This window comes from Phyllostomus hastatus, unplaced genomic scaffold (assembly GCF_019186645.2).
Source record: "Phyllostomus hastatus isolate PE091 unplaced genomic scaffold, TTU_PhHast_1.1 phas_contig_137, whole genome shotgun sequence".
NCBI lineage: Eukaryota > Metazoa > Chordata > Mammalia > Chiroptera > Phyllostomidae > Phyllostomus > Phyllostomus hastatus.
Window position 1 is genome coordinate 4,233,174 of NW_025333583.1, and position 27,150 is coordinate 4,260,323.

Consider the following 27,150-nt stretch of genomic DNA (forward strand, 5'->3'; position numbering starts at 1 on the left):
TTTAAAAGTTTTCTCTCTCTAGTGACTTTGTATCACTTGGTAATTGAGACATGTCACAATCATTTAAAAAAAAGTGAGAGCTATTTTTTGATATTTAAATACTAGATTATCCCTTCTATGGTCCTACAGTCTCATAACAAACAAAATATGTGAAAACAGCTGATTCTGTAGAAACGGACAAGTACATATGAAGGCATTCTCACCCAAAGGGATTTGTGGCCCCTCTGCATTTTAAGTAGTTATATAATGATTTCCCTCATAATACCTACAGCAGGGAATGGCTGAGAGCAGGAAGGATACTAGTGTGTGATATATTGAAATCTGTGTGGGCAAGAACTGAATAATGTGATTATCTTAGGGTTGGTTTTGTTTTTGAGGTTTTGTTTGTTTGTTTTTTCCTGACTATTTAGGAATTTGTACTTAATTCTAATATATTGATATGATTACATTTTCATATGATAAAATTTTTTTCTGTTTATTTTTTCCTTCTGCTAATTTTACACATATTGAAAGGTTTGGGGAAATAACCTGGTCTACAAAAACACTACTGAAATCATCTGTAAGGGACTGTTCCTGATGGATCCAGCACCCTTACTATTTTTTAAGTGTCTTACTACCTGTGATAGTTGAAGGCCTTTTGATAGGAAAATCACACTCTCGACTCTTGATGATTCTGCTGCAGTTGTTTCATTTACGGGGTGGGGTGACTGTTCAACATGATGATTTCATCAGATTGTTTGCCTGTTGTTTTCTGTTACGAAGTTTGTGAATTTTCAGATATATCCTTCATTGTGTAATAGAATATTAGCTAATAACTATAGTAAGCAGAGTACTTCTCCAGAGGCTCTGAACTACAGATCTGCTAATTTAGTTGCAGCTCCCATTTACTGAAAGGCCATTATTTGCATGCAGTTACTTTTTTAATTGTTTCTGCTAAGGACCTTAAGCCTTAAGTCTCCTAATCTTTAACCTACTTAGAAAGATTTGATGAAAAAGTGACAAAGTGATCAAATACATCCTAAACTTTCTGAAATCTTTGAGCACTTTTAAAATATCACTAGTCCTCAAGCAGGTGATTCTTGGTAACTTTCTTGACCTGCTGAAATATATCAAGAGAGTGGCTCTTCCATTCACTTTTAGATAAATCTTCTGTATTATACTGAAAGTAACTTAAGTGTTTATTTTTTCCTGTTCTTATTTTTAAAATGTGAATGGGGCAGGAAAACCACCTTGCTATCATATTTCTATTTATTCACAGACTTTCCTGGCACCTCTGCCTCCCTGTACTTGACTCTGTCGTATTCTGTCTTTGGATATAAGCTTGGTGGCCTCAAATAGTGAGGAAAGGAAAATCCTCTGCTGCTACGGAGCTTACTTTCTAATCTGGGAAATAGATGATAAGCAAGATAACTCATAGCACTTTAGCTGGTGATAGAAGACATAGAGGCAGTTGTTGGGGAGCAGGGAAGAGTGGTCAGAGAAGGCTTCTTTTAAAAGTGGCATTAAAAAAAAAAGACTCGAAGGTTAAGTCTGTGTGGGTGTATGAAAGAAGAGAGAGCAGACTTGGGCGGGCTGAACCAACCCCCCCACACCTCCTTGCACAGGTACCGGCAGTTCCCAGCCTCCTCGGTTCGTGTTCATCCTCTCTGCTACCTCGTAGCAGTCTCTGCTGCGGTCAGCTCATCTGTGTGTCGTCTAGGGTTCCCAGTTGTGGTCTCTTTAAACTGGAGTAATCATTTAGTAGATATTTGTGAAGAAATCTGAGTATGGAATACTTCACAATATTTTATGAACTCATCTCTTCCTTTTAGAAATCTATCACTAAATCATTCAAGTTAGATAAAAATGCAATAATGGTTTAGAACAAGCTGTGACTACCAATAAATTCACATTTCAGAAGTTTTTTAATAGGTTTTATTTTTATTTTCTTAAAAATATAATTTGTTTAAAAAGAAGAAAATATCTAATGTGACAGTAATCCTGGCATATATTTTTAGATATAGTCATCTATTATGCAAATACTCATAGAGTACCTACCATGTAAAACTGGATCTAGTGTCCTGTATAGAGGTTGTTAGAATGTGAATTCCATGCAGAAACAGTGTTTCTCAATGTACTTCAAATGTGAATGGGATTGGAATATTTTGTGTGTTAAGATGGTAAAAATACTTAAAAGCTGAGATGAGAGATATTACCCTAGAATTTCCTTTAAAAGTGACTCAGATATGACCCCTTAACCTTTTATCTAAAAAAGCTTCAGGGCCAAAACTTGACATTTCTCAGTGACACCAGTCACCTTTTGTTCACATGTTAACTGTCCTCTGGTCAATATTTTAAAGTCAACATCTTAAGCGATAATTATAAAAACTCACCAGGAGAATTAAAATGTGAAAAGTACTGATTAGTCTGATCTTTAAGAAGATAAGTGTTTTATTTGCTTGATGCGGAGCATGGCCCTGACTGCTCTGATAGCAAACACAGTGTCTGTGTGGAACAGATGCCAAGTCCTCGTGAAGTGTTGGCGACGGCTCTTTCTCCTTCCCGCAGGTGTCTTTGGGCGGTGTCGATCTCACGGTGCGGGTGCTCACAACAGGATACTGGCCCACTCAGTCAGCCACACCGAAGTGCAACATCCCACCAGCACCGAGACATGCTTTTGAGATATTTAGAAGGTAAACATAGATCAGACTTCATATTTCTAAGTAGAGATAACTGTCCAAAATTGAAATAAATACGAGCATTTATAGTGTCCCTGATTGAAAATGAGTATATTCCATTTTTAAAACTGTTGTTCAAAAGGAGAATTTATCCTTTATGGTTTTACTGTGCATTGCATAAATTCTTTTCAGAGGACTATTTGGTTGATGTCCTTCAGCATTAGTGCATGGTTAAGAGTATAGTTTGTATTGTCGATGTCTGCCAGTGACTTGGGACTGATTGATTGTTGAGTTACTATGGAGAACGGTGGTCTTCTAACCACAGGGGCTGAGCAGCAGGCCAGGGGCAAAGGGTACCAGCAGAAATGATTTAGTGCGCTGCCTGTATCTTGTGGTACCTAGCTCACTTAGGTCTGTATTTTTCTCTGTCTGTCCTTCTCTGTGCCCCTCCTTTCCTTTCCTTTCTCTTTATTTTTATTTTTGTTTCCTCTTACGTAGAAAATTAGAACTGGACCTGATTTCTAAGGTTTAACTCTTAATCTTTTAAACTCTCTTTTATATATGTATTTGTTAAGGGTTGTTATCACATAGTTTATATTTTCAAATATGTAAATCGTTTGATTCTCTAAAATCTGGTTTGATTTGCCAAAGGTTTTACTTAGCAAAACACAGTGGTCGACAGCTCACACTCCAGCATCATATGGGCTCTGCAGATCTCAATGCCACTTTCTACGGACCAGTGAAAAAGGTAAATATTGATAGTTTGAACATATATATGTATGTGTGTGTATATATATATAAAGTAACTTAAAATTAGTCTGTAGAATCGATTTGTGATTTCTGTTGATTTGAGTAAATTATTTATTTCTCTTATTTCCCTACCTGTTTCATATACTTAGAAAAGAGAGAACTTTGGCTTTACTTACCTATATTCTCTTAGTTGCTAAATACCTTCATTTGACAATATGAAGATTATACTAGTATCCTTTCTTAAGGAATAAGTAATAATAACAATTACATACTTTATTTATAAGATCAGTCTTGAGACTGTATTGCATAAAATAAAATTTAAGTTGATTTGAGGGCATGCAAAGCTGTGAGTTCCTTTTCGGAATTCTCAGTCTCCTGTAATCCTTACTATTTGTCAGTAGTCAGAACTGGAAACATTATATCACTTTAGATTTGTGAGATATACAAAATGTTAGTAAAGTGATTATTTGATTATTTAAAACAAGCAAGGGACTAAGCAAGGAACACGTATGAAGTAACTTACTGGGCATGGGCAGCAGGAGTGGGAGTGACTGTGGGGGCGGGGGTGGGCTGGGAGGAGGAGAGCAAAGGGGGGGAAATTGGGACAACTGTAACAGAATAACAATAAAATGTTTAATTAAAAAAAGATAGTCAAACATTTTTAAGAGTAAAATAAAATGAACACTATGCTAGTGAATTGCTTTTGTTTAAAAAAAAATGCAGTTGCACACTGGCTGGGTGGCTTGGTTGGTTGGAGCATCATCCCATACACCAGAAGGTGCATATGGGAGGCAACCAATAGATGTTTCTCCCTCTCCCCCTTCCCCTCCCCTCCCTTATTCCCTTGCCCTTCCCCTCCTTCTCCCTACCCCCTCCCCCTCCAAAATTCTTGGGTGGGTTTTTTGTTTTTGTTTTTTTTTTAAGGAAGGAAAAAGTCACCTTTTTATATCTAAAATTGTGAGATTTAGAATACCTTCATTGCTTGGTATAACTCAAATCAGGGTCATTTGCCTTAAAATAGAAAAGTAATAAAAGGCTTCTATCAAAACATTAAAAAAATATGTAAGTTGTCATGTAGGCAGCAAATAACTGTTTCATTCTGTATTGTAATTAGAATTTTAGTAGTTTTGTATGATACCATTATAACACCAAAGTTTTTTTTTAATATTGTTGAAAATGGCTACGTATATTCTGATTTTTATATCTAACTGAATAATGTTAGAAACTATTGATTACAGGGCAGGGAAAAGTAGGTTTTACAGGTTTTTGGACAGAAAATAGCACAATAATTGATAAATAATAATACAAGAATAAACGTTGTGTTGCACATACTCATAACTGTATACCTACTTTTGCTCCACCGTGTATTTAAGTGTAAATGGGAAGGTCAAGGATACTGAAGAACTCAGCTTTAATTATTGTGTGTTTACATACACACACATATATACAGGCATATACATTTTTAAATAACATTTTCTTTTTGTATAGCAAAAAATTTTGTAGTTTCATAAAGGGTTATTTCTCAAGCATACTGTGAAAGTTACCAAGAGATAACTATATCTACTTTATGTTTTTTAAAACAATGAAACAGGAAGATGGATCTGAAGTTGGTGTTGGAGGGGCACAAGTCACTGGCTCTAACACACGGAAGCACATACTGCAAGTCTCCACCTTCCAGATGACCATATTAATGCTCTTTAATAATAGAGAGAAATACACGTTTGAGGTACGGGTTGGCTGTGTAAATTCTAACCAGTTGTGTTTCTCCTTCTCACATGTTACTTGAGTCTGTCTTATCTGAGTAACCTTTAGAGTCATTATTACTTGAGGATTATTATTTTTTCTACTATTTGAGTAACCTTTGAGTACCATTAGAGGAAACAGCATAAAATTAGATATGTGGAACTAATCATATACTTGTTGGGTCACATTTCATTTGGCTTTTTTAATCAACTTTATTGAAGTATGAGTTTTATGTGGTCAAACATACCCCATTTAAGTGCGTATTTTGATGGAATTTTAACAGATGTGTATACCTATGCAACTGCCATCACAATCTATAGAATATTACTCTCCAAATTTTTTATACTCCTGTGCAGTCAATTCCCTCCCTTTGTACCCATACCCAGGCAGCCAGTGATTTGCTCTGTATCACCATGGGTTAGTTTTGCCTTTATAGCATTTTCCATGAATGGAATACAATACATAATGCTTTTGCAGTGCTTCTTTTACATAGCACGGTGTTTCTTAGATTCATCCATGTTATTCCAAGTAATAGCTACGGTAGTTCATTCCTTTTTATTGCTGAGTGATACTCTGTGGACGCACTACGTTTTCTGTTGATGGGCATTTGAGTTACCAGATTGAGGCTGTTAAAAACAGGGATGTATGTTTAACTTTTTAAGAAGCTACCAAACTGTGTTCCAAAGTGATTGTACCACTTTTCATTCCTGCTCGCAGTGTAAACGAGTCCAGCTCCTCACATACTTACTCTTCAAAATTTGGAATTAGCCATCTTTTTAACATTAGCCATTTTAACCGATGTGTAACTATATCTTACTGTGGATTTTATTTGCCTTTCCTTGATGACTGATGATGTTGAGCATCTTTTATGTGTTCGTGTGCCACTGATGTGTCTTGCTAGGGAGGTTTCCATATCTTGACTGAGTTTCTGGAAGCTCTTTATAAATTCTGCATACAAATTCTTTGTCAGATCTGTGTCCTGTGAATATTTGCTCAGTCTGTCACTTGCCTTTTCAGTTTTTTAGTGGTATGTTTTCAAGAGCAGAATTTTTTAATATTGACAAAAGTCCAAGTTTTTCCCTTTTATAGTTCTGGCTTTCAGTATCCTAAGAAATTATTGACCACCTTGACATTGCAGTGAATGATAAACGCCAATACTTAGTTGTTCATTCCAGCATCATTTGTCTAAAGCAGTAGTCTTTTCTCTTTAGATTATCATGGTACCTTTATTTTAAAAAGCAGCTGACCATACATTTGTGAGTCTGTTTCTGTATTCTCTCACTTGTTTGATTGATTTCAGTGTTTGTCCTTGTGCTAATTTTACACTGTCTTGATACAGTATCAGATTTTTTCTTCCCCATCTTTTCTTTCCATCTTTTCTTTTTTTACAGTGCCTTTTAATATGCTGGCTTTTTTATTACCCTTTTTCTTTCTCTAAATACCTTTAAATAGGTTGGAGTTAAAATGAAGGTCATGTGATTCTTAGTAAACTTAAAATAATGAGCATTTTTAAAGTTACTGCCCTATTTATACTAACGGAGAGGCAGTTTCTAGATATAGGTGAACATAGGAAATAGATTAAGTTTGAAATTAAGAGCAAGATTAAATTTTAGGCCTGTTTTAATATTAATACGCATGTCCATACTTCTGTTTATGTGAAGGGTATAGTTAAGAGATGACCACTTTTATGTGATATTCCTACAGGAAATGTTTTGAAACCTGAGTTTTCTAAGTCAGTGCTTTTGCCCTTACATATTTCCAGGTATGTCTTAACTAGGGAATAACCTTAATTTTCACATACAAGTTATAAATGATCAAGTCCCAACAATGTTGACTGAGCAAATATTGAATACCTTACTCAGACATTGTAAGCCTTTTCAAACAGAGGTAGAATTAAATTGTCTTTAACAGCTTGGATGTTTTAATCTGCACCTGTCCTGGATAATATATTTTAAGCAAAATAAGCTGCTTGGAAAATGCTAGAGTTGGTTTTCAGAGTTCTCATTTATAAAGAACTGACAAAATAATCAGATAAACAAAAACATAAACTCATTTTCTGTAGCTGTTATTGGAATTGCTAGTAATTTTAATGGTCCAAGCTAACTTTTGCCTTTTGAAACCGGTTTGGGGTCATTGATGCTAATGAGCAGTAGGTAGAAAGTAAAATAAAGTAGAAATTCCCTCTCATGCTTTAAATGTTAGTAGCTAAGTCACAAACCAGAAGAAGCCTTAGTAGAAACGGCGTATGAGGGCTGCTGTTGCGGTGACTCCAGCGCCTTCTCACTGGTCACATCGTGATCTGAGGCGTTGCCGGGGGCACGTGCAGTTTGTCCTTGCTCAGAATACACCAGGGGTTTCTCCGTAGTCTGCCACACACATCTTATTGCCAGCTCTCCCGAAATCACCTGTACAAGTTAGAATAGGTAGTTAGTAACTTTAAAAGAAGTTGATCTTTTAATTTTGAATGTTCTTTATGAGTTTGGTAAGATAGTATATTAGTTATGTAATGCTACGTGACAAATCTTAAAACTTAACCACTAACAATTTACTATCTTCCGTGGTTTCGGTGAGTTATGGATTCAGGAAAGGCTTGTTTGGGTGGTTTCTGGCTCGACCGCATGAGGTTGCATTAACATGTCAGCTGGGGCTTCAGGCATCTTGGTTGTTTGGGGCTAGAATATACACTTCTAAGCTACTGGTGTATGCTTCCTTCCATGTGGCTGGCAAGTTCTTTCGGCTTTTGGTAAGAGATCTCCACGTGGGCCTTACCACGTCCTTGAGTTATGGTGGCTGACTCCTTAGAGCAGGCAATCCAGGCAACCCAAGCAGGACCTATAGTGTCTTGGTGACCTAGCCTTGGAAGCCACATATTGCCACTTCTTATTTTCTTGGTCTCCCCAGTCAGCCCTGATACAAGGAGGGAACCACACACGGTTAAAACATACCAAAATTATTACGAGCCATCTTGGAAACTACCTACAAAAAGGTGGCATTTATTTGTAGTTTCACATTTAATTCATAGAAGTCAGGCTACTGTGGCTTTTTCCTCTTCTTGGGTGTGTGTATATTTTTTGAATAGAAGTCTGTATTGTGGTTTAGAACAGCTAGAATAAGGAAGTCTGTACAATGGTATTCTATACCTTCGGCTTTGGTAATTAGCATTTGGTTTTTGAAAGAGCTATGGGTATTAATACACATTTTCTAAATGTTCTTTATTATACTTTTAAATTTTTCTGCGAGTAAGTCTGAAATAATAAAAGCTAATTGTGGACAATAGCAAAATTAATGTCAGTAGAATTTAAATAGCAAGCCATTAGACAACGATGATAATATTTTATCAAGAAGCTACTAACAATTAGTGATATAACCACAATATATAAAAGAAAATGGTTGGAACTATAAGCAGAAAATTTCACCATCATAAAAATTCCTCACATGTACTGACTGACAGACAATAACACAACTGAATAGCACAATTAGCAAATTAAAATGAAAGCTGTGCAGAGGAACTTGAACCCCAAAAGCAGAATACATACCCTGGGAAGCATCTGAGGCCGGCGTAGCCTTAGTGCAGAATTGAGCCCGGAAACCGCAGCAACAGAAAGAGACAGCTCTGTTATCCAAACCAAACGCACACTCAAGTTCAGCAGTATGTTGAGAAAGGAACTTACTGTCCAAATAGGACTTACCCCTGGAGTACAAAGAAGGAATTTATTAACAAATAGTTGCGAGATTTTGTAATAATAACAACGGGAATAATTGACTGACCACTTGTTGTATTGCCAGATACCACTTCAAGGAGAAAATCAGTGAATGATTTCTACAGGTGTACAGAAAGCATTTGATAAAAGTCAGTCCCCATCCCTTACAATCCAGGATGGAGGGACTCTTGGCCACCTAAGAATGGAATGAAATACCTGTCCTTAATGTCTTACGGGTGTATCCAGTGAGAGACCTAAGCAAGCAGTAGTTAGTATTAAAATATTAGCTATCTTCCCATTAAAGTCAGAAACAAGTTAGGATACCTACCTTTACTACTGCTCCCAGTTTTGGGCCCAACAGATGGACAAGACAAAAAGAAAATGGAGGGTAGAGAGAATGGTTACTCTTAGACTGTGATAAAGATAGACAGTTAAGCAACTTGAAAGGTACTTTGTCAGATATAATTATAACTTAGAGAAACCAAGTACACATCTGGAAATATGCTTCAGAAAACCTGGCTTTTGTATGAAATGCATGGTTCACAAAATGAAGTACAGTCTCAGTCTTCATTTATATCGTGTTAGAGCAGTACTATGGAATTCCCTGTAGCTTTAAATTCTCTGATGACATGGAAAATCTCCAAGAAATTAGTAGGAGAATTCATACGGTGTGGTCCCACTTACATTTAACAGTAATACTTACATAGATGGCATGTTCATGTGCATACATGTATATGTGTGTTTCTATTCATGTGTATGTATGTAGCTGTACAGAAAAAAGACATAGAAGAATACATATTGGATTGCAGTGGTTATCTCTGGTGATGATCTGCAATTGTGCTATCACCTAAGACTATTTCTAGTTCTTTGAATATAATTAAGCAATAAAGTATATAAATAAGTCCATTTTAGCGTCTCTACATAATAATTATAATCAACATTCTAATAACAACACCTGTTTGATTCACCGGGGTTAACATGTATAATATTTGCAACGCCTAAAATAGGTGGACATAACCAGAGATCATTTCAAGCATATGAATATACATCATCACTAAAATTCACGTTTTTCTGAATCCTCACTTAACCAGACAGTCATTTAGAAAAAAACTACACTTGCTCACGGACTCTTGTGAAAAGCAGGCTGACCCTCTCATGTTAGTTACATAATCCGAGCATAACCGTCTTCATACCCACCTTACTGTGCTACTTTTGAGAAAGAAACAGCTGTATACAGTGAATCAAAATGATGTAACCCTGTGTGCAGACTTGTTGCATCATACATCCATCTAGTTGTGTAGGGACTAAACCATATCTGTGTACAATTATCTATTGTCCCACTGACATAAGATTATAATGAATTTAAAAGTTATCCAGTTGACCCCTAAATAAGGTAGAATGTAGGGTCCCAGTACCTGCACACACTCAGTTGAAAATCCACATACAACTTTTAACTCTACAGTCATTGGCCCCTTGCATCCATCCCTAGATTCAGCCACGATTGTAAAACGGTCATTAGGAATCCAAAAATACCCTTTCCCATGCAAGGTTGGTTAAGTCTGTGGATGTGAAAGCCACGGATGTGAAGGGTTGACTGTTTTTACTGAGAAACATGTACAGTGTACCCACGTAGTTCAAACCCACGTTGTTCAAGGGTCAGCAACACATTAATTTTTCCCTGAGCTGCTTTTATTGTCTTTTATTTATCTCATAATATGTAGCAACAGTTATCACCTGCACTTGAAAACAGATTGCTTCTCATATTTAGTGTTAATTGCCAGCTATTTGATTTTTTTATTTGGTCATACAGACAATAGATAGGGTCACCTTGGACTATAAATTCTGATTGCATGATAGAAGGCCTTAGTTCAAGCTTACATTGCCTCTCTCTGCAAACGAAATCGCTAAGCGGAAGAGTAGTGTGTGTCAACTCCCTTCCCAAGTGTGGGAAGGAAGATTGTAGAGTATGTCTAAAACTAGCAATTATGTGTTGATTAGCACTTTGTTTTTTATTTAAATATTAAAACAGGTCCCTAATATTCTCTGCTGGGTGACGTTTTTAGATCAGGCCTTATATTTCCTGAAACAAAAAAGTACATATATGTTCAATATTTTGTCATTTGAGTCACTGTTTTTCTCTGGTTTATTCAAATAGTGAGATTTTAGTGAAGCATCATAATAGTCGTGGAATTCTTGGTTATAAATTATTACTTTAAGGGAATTACATCTCTAACCTCTGTTTGGTCAGTTTTACTTACTAATTAATATGCTTTAATCTTTCAAAAACTATAATTATGTCCATCCGATGAAATTTCAGGAAATTCAACAAGAAACGGATATCCCCGAGCGAGAACTTGTTAGAGCGCTGCAGTCCCTCGCCTGCGGCAAACCCACACAGCGGGTTCTCACCAAGGAGCCCAAGTCCAAGGAAATCGAAAATGGCCACATCTTCACCGTCAACGATCAGTTCACATCCAAGCTGCACAGGGTCAAGATTCAGACAGGTACTAGAGTTTTTCTCCTGAAACAAATTACAGTTTTTTTCTCTAAAAATTCTTATCAGTTTGATTTTTATCCTTTAAAAAATCTTTTCTGGTGCTGCATGAGACATAGGCTTGAGAAATAAAACGGCTTTTATTGATATGTGTTCCTGTCAAAACGCAGTTGAGTCCAAGCACTTTAAAAAGTAATGCGGCATGGCGATTGTGTTACTTATTTCCATAGGTTTTAATGCATGGAGTACAATTTTATCCACATGCTGCTATTTATAAAGTGACTCTTTTTATCTGGTTAACTAATGATAGTGGACATTTGCCTTTAAAACTGATTTATACATTTTTCAAAATTGGGAATTATCTAAAGTTTGATCTTAGATGCAACTATTTATATTTTGATGAATATTTTTAAGTTTGAAAATCTTAAAACTCCTAATTTCTTTCTTTAAAACATATAAGTGTCCCTGTTGTGAACAATTTTTAGTACGACCTTTATTAACAAAGTTAATAAACATTCTATTTATTGTATATTTAACATGATGTAAGATGTGTGTTTTCTGTGCATTTAAAGAGAAAAAAGGCGCTCCACCTTTGTTGACACTTAAACGCTAATGTAGTTTTAAACTTGGTCTTAAAGCTGGTATTAGAAAGTTTTCCAGTACTGATTTGTTTATTATAGCAGATATGTCTTGTGGTAAAACTTTTTAAAATAAGATAAGATAGTGACTGCAGTTTTTTTACTTAAGAAATTGTATTTATGTTGTATGTTAGTAAAAGATAGTCTTTTAAAAATTATTTTAATTCTAAATATACAATCAGTTGCCAGAGCACATTGATTCAAGAACACAGTAGACACACTTATGTTTCCCTTTTTGACCCTGATTGGACCCGTGTGCTTTGTGAAGCTGGGTGGTGTATTTCTGTTAAAGCCTTGACTACACTGTTCCATAGTTGAAAATGGTATCATTGTATCTTCATCATCAAAATTGACCCCATATCTTTGGGACACGGATGTAGATTAAAAATAAAACAGAGCTGTTCTAGTGAGTCATGGGAAAAAATGTCTTTTTTCCCCTGGTGTGAGACGTACGAGTTTGTAGTTTTGGACAGATACAGGTGTGGGGTTGCAGGACTTACTGTGTGTGATGTGCACCCACGTTTTTGGGCCACACTTTCAGGAAAAACAACCTTTGGTTTCAATTTTTAATTCAATCTTTTATTTATTTATATTTAGATACTTGTTTTCTGTATTATAAAGGAATTTTAACATTTATTTTTTAACATACAAAAAATTTTATGTAACAAATAATTACAAAACACAAGAACAGATAAAAGGTTTTTTAGGCACTACCCATGTATAATGTGCATCCTTTTTTTTTCCCTTAAAAATTTGGGTGAAAAGGTCTGCATTATACATGGCAAAATACGGTGTTTGTATCCTAGATTTGGGGGAAAATGTATGATGACATAAATCTGAATTTTAGTCTCATGCTGCTTTACCCTAAATAAAATCTTTGTAATCATAGATTCCATCATGCTCAGCAATAATATTGTGCAGTATTATTATTATTATTATCAAAAAAATAGCCATGGCTAGTATGGCTCAGTGGATTGAATGCCATCTTGCGAACTTAAAGGTTTCCCGTTCGATTCCTAGTCAAGGCACTTGTGAGCCAGGTCCCTAGTTGGGGGCCATGCAAGAGGCAAGCGATAGATGTTTCTCTTACACATTGTTGTTCCTCCCTCTCTTTCTCCCTCCTTTCCCCTCTCTCTAGAAATAAATAAATAAATAAAATCTTTTTTTTTTTTTTAAGCTTTAAAAAACTGTTGATGGATTTTTAATTTTTGGTGTTATATGTGTGTAGTGTTTTAGATCTTATTAAAATAGGAATATAGTTATATATGATGAAAAATTTGGCATGATCTGGATTTCTTTTAAGCTATAAATTCTGTAAAGAAATACTATTTTTCATTTTGGAGTGGTACTTAGATTAGCTTGGCTCTTGCTGGTATTTTGTGTAAGTTAAAATTTTCTCTCTGTTACAAGTATTTTGACCACATAGGCTTTCTTAAGTTGTCAAAATACCTATTGTTATTAAATACTTAGAATCATAATCAAATATGCACTCAGAAATTCTGGCCATACCTATTTATGCTGCTTTTTACTGTAGTTTGTAATAGAAATTTAAGCAAAGAAGTTAAAAATACTACCTAATACAACCTTTGGAAAGAACTAGATTTGTTGTAATTTGCAGCAGTTTCCATAGTTGGTAGATTCTTCCACCACCGCCACTTGCCTTCTGCCTCCGTTCCCCGCTTACGTCCATATACGTGGGCGCCCACTTACACAAGCAGATACCTTCGTTGTGCTTTTCAAGTGCAGAGCGTTGCGCTGGGCTCTAGGAGTAAGCCCTGCCCTCGTGGTTTTACAAAATCATGGTTCAGTTTGTATCACCACAGTATTCACATTTATTTTGGAGTATACCTATTTAGGTGACCAATCTAGATGAATCACATGGGTTGTTTAAAATATTTCTTTCCCTCTATCTCTTTTTAAAAAATATTTTCAGATCTGCAGAAATGGTGAAAACACACAGTGGACATTGTCATCACATGTATTTACAGGTCACTAAGGATTTGCCCCACTTGCTTGGGCACCCTTGCCTCCGTCCTTCCCCTCTCCCCCCATCCAGGTGTATACGTGCTCCAGCATTTTAAAATTCATTTGCAGACGTCGTAACACTTCTCTCCAAGTACTTCAGCAAACATTCATCCTTAGAACAAGATATTTTCCCCCAGAATTGTAATAATAGTTCAAACTTGATAAAATTAGTAACATCATACAACTACATACCGCCTGTGTTTGTATGTCTGCAGTTGTATCAGAAATGCCTTTCATACCTTACTTTTTGGATCCAGGATTCAATCAAGTTTTTCACATTAAATTGATTTAAAGCAATGCCTGTCTCTTTTAATGACATTGAGTTTTTTGAGGAATAACATTATTCTGTCTCAGCAGACCATTTAAATCTAACCTTTTTTAAGATTGATTAAATTGGGGAGACACTGAAAGCAGAATTCTTAACCAAGGGATTGTAGTGAGAAACAGCTAGGTGGATCAGTTCCCTGGGATGGTCTTATAAATCGTGCAGTCTGCTGTCTCTTGGGGGTGCCCACGCCTGAGGCAGCAGTGTCCCATGTGGCTCTTTGTGGTTTTCCAATTTCTGCTAACCAGTAAACCAAAATTTAGTTACCACTTTTCTTTCTCTTCCTCTTCAATTAGGGCAAGGTTGTAGGAGAAAGAAACTTCTATATTTAATTCCTTAGCAATTGACTTGGAAGTCTATAGAAAGTAACAGTAAGACTTCTCCTAAAGATTAGAATATAGTGTATTTAGTGACAGTGAGATTGTGAAATAAATAAGGTAATAAGATATATGACAAGAAATTGTTAGATAACTGGTGAGAGGTACAAATAAATGAATTGTTACAGAGTTTGCTTAATTGACATTCTAGCGATACTTTCTAGTTATTTATTGACCAAACTAAATCTCAGCAGTACATGCCCTACCTTCCTCTTTAAGCATTAGGCAGACAGTAGAGCCACATTTTGAATTGGTAAGACATCAGGTATTTGTTTACCTGAGATACTTGTGAGGTTTAACCTAGCCTTGAGGTGGTGAAATAGTAGTTGACCTGCTGAACTCACAAGCAACGAAACTGACTAATAAATAATAATCTATTTAGCTACCTTTCTTTTTCAAGAAAAGAATCATTGTATAAAAATAAGAATATAATCTCTTTTACTGTACTCTCTATAAAAACAAATTCCTAGTATTTAAAAGGAATAATTTAGAATTGCAGAATTTTTATGTTACTGCTTGTTACTTAAACTTTTTTTTTAAGATTTTGTTTATTTTTTTTAGAGAGGGAAGGGAAAGGGGGGGGGGAGAGAGAGAGAGAGAGAGAGAGAGACATCAATGTGCGGTTGCTGGGGGCTGTGGTCTGCAACCCAGGCATGTGCCCTGACTGGGAATCAAACCTGCGACACTTTGGTTTGCAGCCAGTACTCAATCCACTGAGCTACTCCAGCCAGGGCGCTAAATATTTATTAAACACTGAATTAGGCACTTCTTGGACGTTTACTTGGAATGAGCATATATGTAGACTTAGGTTGAAATCGGTTTTTCCCAGTGGACATTACTAATTTGTACTGTTTATAAACCACATTTTTTCCCCATTACATTTGAAACTACATGATAATCACGTAAGTGTCTTTCTCTTTTAGTTGCTGCCAAACAAGGTGAGTCTGACCCAGAAAGGAAAGAAACAAGACAGAAAGTAGACGACGACAGAAAACACGAGATAGAGGCGGCCATCGTGCGGATAATGAAATCTAGAAAGAAGATGCAGCACAACGTGCTAGTGGCAGAGGTGAGGGCACTGGCAGTGCGCGAGTGTGGGACAGGGGCAGCTTAGCGGTGGGGATTTAGGGCAGTGCTGTATTCGGCTGATTTAAGATACAATTTTAAATTAGGAAACTACAGTCAGGTGATACTTATTAAAAGCATGACAATACTGCTATGATAATTTAAACATAGCAGTACATCGAAATAGGTGCATACTTTAAAAACATGTTTGTAATGAAAATCCTAGAATATTGTCACAGGAAGAATAAACAGTTTTCAGTGCTATTTAATACCTTTGTGTAAAACGACCTTATTGTCGAAAGATAACTGTTAACATTTATTGAGTGTTTACATACTGCAAATTCAAAAATCATGGAATAACCAAATCAAATAAATAATTAAGACGTGTGGGCAATTAGGTGACTGGTTAGTTTCCCAGGCACTTCGCTGGGCTGGGCACTTCGCTGGTACGAGTGGGTTTTGATGGCAGTGCCTTGAGAAGGAAACGGAGGTGCAGTGTGAGAGCAGCGTGTCCTCTGTGGCGTGGGCGCATGGGAAGAGGCCGAGAGCAGTGCTTCGGGACTGAGGGTCGAGTTGAGGGGCTCTGGACTTCATACTCCTGGAAGGGAAGATACTGAGCGTGTTTATATACTGAGGATAAAAAATGGATGCTTAAAAACAAAAGGGGAGAAGATGAAGTGAGGGCATAATTGAGGTACCAAAGTGAGGGGAACGACAAGAGGGCTGTACAGAGAGGGCGCAGGAGGATGGTAGGTGCGTTCACAGGGATGTTACTGAACATTCTTCTTCCAGAGAGTCCAGGGCACGGGGCAGGGGTGCATGTTAGCAAGGGATGGACACAGATATGACTGAATGTGTCAGGTGGTGGGAGTTGGAGGAATTTCAAACTGAAATAGCCTCTTCTCCCTATGTAAAACAGGATGCCAAGTTACTGTCCTCAGAAACTTGTGGAACTTGAGTACTATGAATTTGTGTATCGCTTCTGGGCATTTTGGCTAAAATTGTAATTTTTGTTAACAGTCTCTTTTAGAGACTGGCAGATAGGGATGGGGTGTGTGGGTGGGTGGGTATGTTGTTTTTATAACCATTTGTAGCATGGAAGTAGCCATAGATAACAAGTGGGTTGGCAGTGTGTTCTAGTAAGAATTAAGAAAACAGGCAGTGGGGGTGTATTGGGCCTGTGGGTGCAGTTTGCTGACTCCTGGTCTGCGTGCAAGGTATGACAAACCACAACTTTACTCAGTTACTCAGCAGGGAGCTCAGTAGTAGATTTTGAATGATGTCAGGAATGTAGAAAAGGTGTTTATGGGATAGAAACAGGAATCTGGGAGTTGTGGGTACTGTTGAGTGTGTGCTGAAATGATCCTTGTGTACAGCCTGCTGTCATCAAAAGTTATTCCTAGCTTAGAAGAAAGGGTCAGAGGATTAGAGGTCTCAGGTGGGTTGAGAACAAGTTTGTTGACAATGGGATGATAATACTAGAAGGATGGTAGATTTTAGTTGGAGGGTGGAGTGCTGGAGTGTCAGACTTCAAAGAATTTTCAGTTTGTTGTGGCCTTGGAAAATGAGCTAAAGGAGAGGAAAAGGAGAGGAAAAGCAGGCTTGCGGATGGATGCTCTGCGAGAGGCTGTGGGCTCATGGGGAGAGTGTGGGCTGGCGGCAGCAAGGTTCAGATTCTCATCTCTGACTGCTGGCGCTCTCTACTGTGTTGATGTCAGTTTTCTGCTCTGGCATGTTATCCTCATTTGTAAAAGTTAGACGCCTCCTCTATGGGGCTAAGAGCACTAAATAAATTAATACATGAAATGACCGATACATAGTGCACAGTCAGGCTTTGGCTGCTGCCTTAGTTACTGTCTTCTTATAACTGATGTCACAATACTTAGAATCCTGACAGTTGGAGGAAAGAATGGCAACTGTAGCACTTAACTGTGCAATGGGCACTGTTATAAAAGCGTCCCGTCTGTTAACTCATTTAGTACACCCAGCAGCTTGATGAGGCTGCATGACTTCCCCGGAGTCCTAGAGCCGCCAGGGAGTGGGAGAGTGGCTCTGAGTCCAGGCAGTTGGCGTCCACAGTTTGCTCTTACACACATCATGCTGTGCTCCCCAGATTCGGTGAAGTGGGGGGGCACCCCAAAGTCAAAACGATTGAAGTGTAATTGGTATACACTCATACTGATACATTCCAAACAATCATAATCTACTCTAGTGTTCACCTGCTGATGTGAGGAGGCGTGTTTTAACCATGCATTACGTCTTCAAATAAAACCTTTTAAAACTTCTGGCACTTTCAGCTTGGGTAATCAACTTGGTAAAGTTTGATTTGAGTCTTAAAATGGCACATCAGTTGTATTCAAAGGGACACATTTTTGTGTTAGTATGGAAATGGTAACATTTTTAGAATTTGCTGGTGAATAATAGTTTTTTTTTACCCTTCTGTTTTAGGTAACTCAGCAGTTAAAGGCTCGATTCTTACCAAGTCCAGTCGTTATTAAGAAGCGTATTGAAGGACTTATTGAGAGAGAATACTTGGCACGAACACCTGAAGATCGCAAAGTATACACATATGTAGCATAAAATGCGTTCAGAAATTTGATTTATTCTTGGACTGACTGTACCCTTCGCATGGACTGGGAAGTTCTTTTAAATCATTAAATATTAAGACGACCATCTCTTCTATTAAATTACATGTTCTAGACCATTCAGATCAAGCCTTTACTCCCTTTGAGAGTTTTCAACATCAGTTGATTGAGCTTCAGGCTTTACAACGTTTACCCCTGTAGAGATCATCTTTACATCTCCTCGGGAAAATGTGAATGTGCCGCGTTTTGTTTTCAATACTGTATGAAAACAGGAAAAAATAAAACAAAAATTTAGAAAATGCAGCTCATTAAAATAAAATTGTTGGATTTCATTTCCCCAGGTCTTCAGTGTTGATGTAAATGTGTTTTGTAGTGTTGCTTAGCACTTTGCGCATTGTATAAGTGGGGTAACGGAAATGGTAAAAGAAATGACATGATTCCCAATTATCTTGCTCTGCTTAAGGCATTTCTTTAGCTAGGCTTGTTTAATTTAAAGGTTCGATAAATAGACAAAGACCCAAGCATACAATTTGAGCATGCTTTATTCTACCACTTGCACTTACTAATCTTACAGCCTTATGACCAGGAACCTTTGTTTTGGGCTCAGTAGACACCCTGATTTGGTTTTTCCCTATTGTAATTTGAGATTTCCCAAATTAACTCTCATAATAATTAGGTTTTGTTCTGCATTATCACTAGAGAAAGAAAATATTTTAGTATGTATAAATTGTACAATAATTTTTTGCTGTTGTACTCACTGCTAATAGTGGATTGTATAGGGCAGTGTTTTTATTTCATTTATTGTTGACAAAAATAAATGAATTTAGCATACACATACCCACTAATTCAAGTATGTCAGAGCACAACATTGGCAGCTGGTTATATTTAATTCAGCCCCTTTGAAAAGCACATATGGTCTACACTTTGTTTATAAAATATTGTAGGTTCCCCCTCTCTTAAATATATATATTTTGGTGAAGCTAGGGTGCATGTTAATTTTCTGTTTGGAAATGCATTTTAAAGATGCAATAAATATGATTATCTTGATATTTTTTAACAAGATCTTCAGTTCTTGCAGCTAACCGTGTTTTGGAAAGTGATTAAGCAATATTTTTCAAACCTGATGATTCTTGGATATTTAACTATTGTCCTCCAAAGAGTATCATTTCATGTTTTTAAAGATGTGCTTTGTGCTGAAGATTGTCTCGGTTATCCTGTGCTTCCAACTTCCACCAATGTTTTTTACCTGATTGATCTGCCAAGGATTATAGTTTGCTTTATTTTTAATACCTTCAGAGTATTTTTATCTTCAACTTTATTTAATTTTGTTTCATTTGTTTTCATAAGACATTGTTTCAGATATGTAATTGGGGCAAACCACTATAGATTTCTATTGGATAGAGAAATGATATGTTACTAAGAAGTTCAAATAACCAACCCTTCGTTGACTATCAGTACTGTTGATACCTTTATTAGAATGTATGTCTCAGAAGATGGTTTCTGTTTCAGTTTATGGTCAAGTTACAACAGTTGAATTCTAATATGGATTAAAAACTCCATATAAATCTTTTCCCCCCTGCGTCTTGGGTTATAATTTTCCTTCTAGACTTGCAGATGCGCTCTTACCGCATTGAGTTTTTGTCTTCATTTGTACTGTAGAATTACAAACTGGATGCTCTCAGTCTGCGTTTTCCACTTGCACACGATGCAACCAAGATACAAATGGAAACTGTCACGAACATCAGTCTCAGGTTATCTTCATCAGACTTAAGCGATAAGAGGTCAGACGTGACGGGAAAGCTGGAGGTTTTCACCTTCTTATTTTTACGTGATTGGAATTTCTGTGTTAGAAATCTACAGGAAGACAGTGGTATTTTGGATTTCAGAATTATTTTATTGCTCTCAATTCCCATTTACGTGGTAGCACCCTGGGAATTAGAATAACTCAGTTGGCACATTAATAAATACGAAGAATGTAAAAACCTCACTTGAAATCTACATGAGACATTAAAAGGAAAAGTTAAGTGCTAGTTTAAAGTATTAAAAATCAGTAAATTGAAATTTATGTCATTGTCTCAAGTGTGGACATACAGATCAAATCTAGAGTTTAGAAACATACCTGTCAGTTTTGGAGCACAAGTTTCATATTTATGCTTCAAAGTGCTTCTGTGTAAATGAAAACATTTCTGACTCGCAGTTGAGTGGACTGGCTGGAGAATGCAGCCGTTCGCGCCGAGGTGCGTTGCTCTCGATGGCAGTCAAGTTGAGTGATCGCAGAACGACGCGTTGAGAAGCAGTGGGGTCACCTCACACGCATATGTGTTTTAGCTCATAAGTATTATTTAGGCTTGTAATCTGTTTTGACGTTGCTTTCTTTTTAGCAAGAAGTCATTCATGCTATTTTCAGGGGTTTTTTCTTTTTAAGATTGTATTTATTTTCAGAGAGAGGGGAAGGAAGGGAGAAAAAAAGAGGGAGAGAAACACCGATCAGTTGCCTCTCACACATCCCCAACCCAGGGACCTGGCCCCCAGCCCAGACATGTGCCCTGGCAGGGAATTGAACAGTGACCTTTTGCTTTGCAGAACAGTGCCCAACCCCACTGAGCCACGCCGGTCAGGGCAATTTTTTTTTCTGTTTTTTAATGTCTTAATTTCAAAGAATAATGCATTTGAAACATTTATTTAATCCTGTTGATGTGAATACATTTTGGTGACTTATACTTGAAGAAATTTAAGGAGGGTGGATAGTAGTTTTCCAACTGCAAAAATGATGTAACCTTTGTTCACTTGTTAAATTGTAATGCTCTGATATCATTAAGTCCAGGACAGTGTTTACTTTGAATTGTTACACAGTTATTTAAAGATTGAAAATTCGTTGCAATTAGGGAACACAGCCTCACAAAATAAAATGTGGTGATTGCAAGGATTCTTTATGTTGGTGAATTTTAAAAGGGGGTGGGGGAAGGGATGCACGTCTCTCTAAAGGATGTGTTAGTCACCTGTGCAGCGTCATGTGCCAGACATGTTCCACTCCCAGGCCCCCAAGGTGCTGATGGCCTTCTCAGTAAGGATCCTTGTCCTGGTAAAGCGCTGTTGATGTTCTATGCCCTCATAATTTAATGAAATTGTCAAATTTCAGTACCCAGATAAGAACGTACCGTCCAAATAATACCCAGAACTTTATATAAGAATTCTTGCAGTGTGGGGATAAATCAGAATTCTCTCAAAATTCTTTCTGCAGCTGTGATACTTAAATGCCTCAGCACAATGTCTGGCATGTGGTGGGCGTAGGCACTCAGTAAATCTCAGAAGAATGTGCCGAATGATCACGAAATGTCTCGGAAGAAAGTCTTCATCGAACTTGATAAATTAAAATTTGCCCTGCATTATTGGAAGTATGACAAGGAATATGATACAAGGATTATCTTTTTACTCATTATGTGGGAACTGTTTGATGTTCAGTTTCCCACTAGTTAAAAAGTAGACAATGTAGGCCAACTGCAGTGTTGCAGACAGCACCAAATGCTGATTGTAAAGCTCTCTTGAGACAGGCATCCCGTGGAAAACATTCAGACTTAACTGCTATACAGACTCACTCAAGACCCCACACATAGTGGGCTATAGGAGTTGGGGTCCAATTCCTTCTGATTTTGAAACCTGTATTTTTAATGAGTGTTAATGTGTCCATAGTTTTGGCAGATTCTGGACAGAATTTGATCAGTTGAATTTGGATCTGAAAGTAAATTCTCTTGGTGACTGTTTTGGTGAATTAGAGTGTTCCTTAGAGAACTTGATATTGTGGAACTTTTCTAGATCCTGAACAAGAGAAAATTCTATGATACCGTGCATATTAGTGTGTATATTATATGTGAATTGTTTACAGAACTGATGTAGATACATTTTTAACATTTGTTTCCAATGATGCTGTTCTCTGTATTAAAAAGTAACCACTAGACTCAATGTTTTAAATGGATGGAGGTCAGAAGAGACCGAAAACTTACCCAGAGGGCATGGCGGCAGTTGGGGGAGGACAACATCTGCACTTGGCTCCATTGTAGCCTTAGCAATAGGCGACCCCTTTGTGTAAGTGTAAAGCAGAGATGCTACCAAAAACCCATTGTAACTTCTACTTCTGAAGGAGGGGGAAGGAAGAAGGGAAGGCCTTTTCAACATGAGGGAGTCTGTACATACTGTATTCATCACCTTTCAAAGATTGCCCTCCAAGGTTTGCCTGCAAAGCCATTGCAATGCTAAGGAAAGTGTTGTTACTACTTTTTTTTTTTTACCAAAATTAGCATTGTCCAAATTTCTAATAAGGCATTTATTTATGTTTACCAGACTGACTTGAACTGGCTGAAAAGTAATGCAATCTATTGAAGAAATGAAAGGTTGAGCTCATTAATAAGGAAGCACAGAATGTGCTACAGACTGAAAAGCTATTCGAAAGGAGTCGCAAGTGCCTTGGTGTTTTAAAGCAGCATTTCCTAGGAAGCCTCAAATCAAAACCGATGCCTCTTGTAGATTTGATTTTGTAGGCCTGTGGTAAGTTCTTGTGCAGCGGGATTTGGGAGCCATCGATTTCGCTTGTAAGTTACAATAAATCATCCAAGCTCCCACTTGGACCGATTAGAAGGGAACATTCAGCTGATGTGATGCAAGTTGTGGGAGCTGTGCCTCCGCCGGGTGAGGCAACCGTGTTGCAGGTCAAGGCAAGAGGCCTGATGAAAAGTGGGACAGTTAATTTCGTGCCGTTCATGGCCACAGATCACTGCGATCATCACAACCCACCGGCAGCCAATCCTCCTCATTGGGGGAGCAGCAGCAATCGCGTCCTCAAAGCCACGGGGCAGCCCTGAGGCCCTCCCACTGGGGGAACCAGATTTAGAAGCTGAGTGTCCGGAGCTCAGTGACCTGCGTCCCGTTAGCGTGAGTTGAGCTGACAACACTGAGTGGCTCTAAGAATAAGACAAGTGTCTACTGAACAGATGGGGACTTTCTTCCCATTGGAACCTTTGTGAGGCAATTTATTGAGACCTGGGTGGGTGACAAGAATTGGTCTGTTAGCAGGGCCATCTTTGTAGGGTCGTGAACAAGGCAAATGACAGTGGGCTCCGGTGTCATGACCACCCACGTAGTCGGGCCAGAAGTGGTCCCGTTAACACGATGGTACCACTTCCCAGTACACCCGGCTGGATTATTTTCAGTAATGGATATTGATAGGATCACCCACATTTTCTTACCAGTAATTCAGCAAAGCACATGTTTATTACTTTTATTTTTTCTCTTGAAAACAAAAATTGAGAGTCATAAAAGTACCTCCTGCAGATTGGCGCATAGAGTAAGACGTAAGTGCAGGAGGAAACCCATACGCTCCTCCGTGGGGAACCACGGTCACTCGCTCACACCGGGGTTGGTGGGTGAGGCAGGGAGGGCCCCTCCCTGCCTGTGCTTCGGCCTCGATGGATGTGCGCTTTGGAGATCGCTCACTAGGTATCGCTGTTCTCACGACCCTGGCCACAGGGACTGCTGCTTCGACCTAAGCTGACTTCTTTGTAATGCTGACTCCTTTTTCTCCTCCACGGGCTCAAGTGTGAATCCAGTGGTAGATCTGGGTGACAAATGCCATTACTGCTTCTGAGGGAGACGTTTCTCCCTGTAGCTCCTAGAAAAATCTGGAGCTTGGATTTACCGAAGGCGTAGCAGGCGCGTGCTCTCACTGTGCTGGCTCTTGGCGTCACACAACCTGTCTGCAAGTCCTCGAGTCGCTCTCACAGCCGAGCTTACTGCCTGAAGGCTGGTTTATACACTAAACCAGTTCATACTCTCTCTTCTTTTCCTTGGGCTAGTTTACCTTCTTGAAATATAGTGCTTAATTTCTGTTTTGAACTTTCTGCAGTTCTTGCTTAAAGGGTCCATGCTGAAAACTTACTTTGCAATCAATATGACCAAAAAGCAAGTTGTTATAAATGACAATAAACCACAACACTGAAGTCACTTGTGTGTTTTGCACAGATATATGTGTATGCATATATGTATATATATATGTGTGCAAATTTAATAAGTGTGATGAGTTACATTAGTTCTTAAAAAAGACTGGACAGCTGGTTAGATGGGTAATTTCCGCTATAAATTACTCCTAGGTACATAGTTTATCAAGTGAGAAGCTACACAGTAGTAAGTAAATCCATACTATCTCACTACCTTCACTAAGAAGCAGTTATTAAATATCAATATAATTCTATCATAGGAAAAACCACACGACTGGGACACGCAGGCCTTACATAGACGGAACTGGGGAATGTGTTTACTAAGAAACAAGTGTTAAGTTAATTTCCCATGGTTACATATATTATCAGATACTATGATGTGAATAAAAATAAGTCCTAGAAATTCATAAACATATAAAGATGTCTACATATAGTATATAAAAATGCTACATCTCTCTAAAACAGCAAAGTATTTACACAGTTTATATTATTTTCACACCTGATGTCATTTTTCTGCAACTGTGTTGCACGTGTTGGCACCTTTTTCTTTCATTTTTAGAGAGGGGCGGAGGGAGAAAGGGGGAGAGAAACATTGGTGCATGAGACATGTTGCCTCTTGCAGGGCCCTCGGTCAGCCTGCAGCCCAGGCATGTGTCCTGTGGGACTTGAATCAGTGACCTTTCGATTCGCAGGCCTGTGCTCAGCCCACTGAGCCACACCGGCTGGCACCTTCTCAAAAAGGTGGATATGTCACCCGGTGGGTATGTCACGGGGTCAGTCTCCTGAGACCAGACAGATGACCATCAGATGCAGTTGTCAGAGAGTTCTTTCTGTGCCTGCTAAAGGGTCCCTGGCCTCCCTCCCAGTCCAGGGGAGTGAGCCTCCACCCTCGGTGTGCGTGCTGCTAACTGCCTCCTTGCTTCTCTGCTAGGGAGAGGGAAACAAAATAACCGCCCGGCTTTGTGAGAGTTTGTTATTTGCTGGGCCGTGTGGCGGGTGTGGATTCTAAAGTGTAGGGGAACTCTAACCTCCAGAATGACGTGAACCTGCACAATATAAAGTTGCCTCTCACCTTTGACTTCTTTTTATTGAACTTACTGGGGTGGCCTTGGTTAATAAAATGACATCGGTTTCAGGTGTACAGTTCTATAATACACCATCTGTATGTTGTGCTGTGTGTTCACCACCCCAAGTCAAGTCTCCTTCCATCACCATCTGCCCCCGCATAACCTCTTCTGCCTGCCCCCGCCCCCTTTCCCTCTTGTAATCACTGTACTGGTGTCCGTGTCTGTGTTTCTTCCTTTGCTTCACCCCTTCAGCTCTATCACCCAGTCCCCCACACCTCTCCCCTCTGACAGCTGTCAGTCTGTTCTCTGGGTCTATGAGTCTGTTTCTCTTTTGCTTGTTAGTTTATTTTGTTCCTTAGATTCCACATGTAAGTGAAAACATACAGTACTTGTCTTTCTCTGACTTTTCTTTCACTTAGCATAATACTCTCCAGGTCCATCCATGCTGTCATAAATGGTAAGATTTCCCTTTTTATGGCCAAGTAGTATTCCATCGTGTAAATGTACCACAGCTTTTTTTATCCACTCATCAACTGATGGGCACTTGGGCTGCTGCCAAATCTTAGCAATTCTACATTACGCTGCAATGAACATAGGGCTGCATATATTCTTTCCAGTTAGCGTTTTGGGTTTCTTCAGATAAATTCCCTAGAAGTAGAAATGCTGGGTCATGAGGCAGTTCCATTTTTAATTTTGTGAGGTGTCTCCATACTGCTTTCCACAGTGGCTGCACCGGTCTGCACTCCCTCCGACAGTGCACAAATCTTTAAACTAGATTCCCAGGTGAGAGGCTCTGCTCTTAAAACAATTCTCGATTCCTTTATACCCCCCACCTGCTGAGTGGTGGGAAAATTGTTAAATTCTGGTCCAGTTGAGATTGATTCCAATTTCATCTAAAGCAATAATCCATGCAATCTCTGGGCTTAAATCAGTTTATGAGAGGCCAGCTGCAGTCTTGTGGCTTCTAACCCTTGTTCCTCTCTAGCATGGCCTCTGGAACACAGGGTGGGACCGGCAGAGTTGCGTGGCATTGGGGGGGGCGCGGGGGGTGAAAGGAGCCCCTGATCTCTCAAGCTGGTCCCCGGATGTGCACCTGGCCTGCTGAGAGGTGGCGGCCCCATGCTATTGTGGGCCTCTTTCCGGTCTGGCCTGGGGAGTGACGACTTCATCGCTGATTCCTTCAGGCTGCATCAGGGCCGGGCTGCCCCTTCCCTCTGGCCTCGCCGTCATCCTCCCGGTGATTTTCACCAACGCCGAGCCCCTTGCTCAGATGCTCCCTGCCAGCTTCAGCGCCACCACCCGCCCCGAGCCTGTGCCTTTCCTGGCGGTCCGCTCAGCATCGCCCCGCCGCCTCCCTGGATCTGAACGAGGGTGACCGGTGGCGGCACAGACGGAGATCCGCCGGTGGGAACCTGCACTGCCCTCCCTTGTTGGAACAGGGCCACCCTGCCTGCACCTCCGCACCTCCCACGGCCCCAGCGGGAAGCTGAGGCCTCGGGGTCATCTTAGCACAAGCCCCCCTCCCTGAGCCGAGGCTCCCAGGGAAACGGACACTGGTCTGAGTCCCTCCTGCGAGTTCCCGTGTCCACAGGCCTCTTCGTCTTGTCCTTCCAGCCATCGGCCCCCAGGACCAGGCGGACAAACTCCTCTTCCTCCCTCTGGTTAATATTTCCCCCGCCATGGCTCCCACCTTCTTGGCTAAACACCCCAACCGGCAGACAAGATGTTTTTGTTTT

General features: G+C 39.1%; 1 protein-coding gene across 3 annotated transcripts in view; it reads left to right on the plus strand.

The window, feature by feature from the left end:
- The window catches only part of CUL3 (cullin 3), an 84,770-nt gene extending 66,070 nt beyond the window's left edge, over positions 1-18,700 (plus strand). For all 3 annotated transcript variants that reach the window (XM_045853263.1, XM_045853269.1, XM_045853277.1), the window contains 6 exons: positions 2,548-2,672; positions 3,309-3,405; positions 4,999-5,133; positions 11,169-11,355; positions 15,634-15,779; positions 18,224-18,700. In XM_045853263.1, coding sequence (XP_045709219.1) covers positions 2,548-2,672; positions 3,309-3,405; positions 4,999-5,133; positions 11,169-11,355; positions 15,634-15,779; positions 18,224-18,355 — 822 coding nt within the window. In that variant the 3' untranslated portion in view covers positions 18,356-18,700. The remainder of the gene's footprint in view (positions 1-2,547; positions 2,673-3,308; positions 3,406-4,998; positions 5,134-11,168; positions 11,356-15,633; positions 15,780-18,223) is intronic.
- The last annotated feature ends 8,450 nt before the right edge of the window (positions 18,701-27,150 follow it).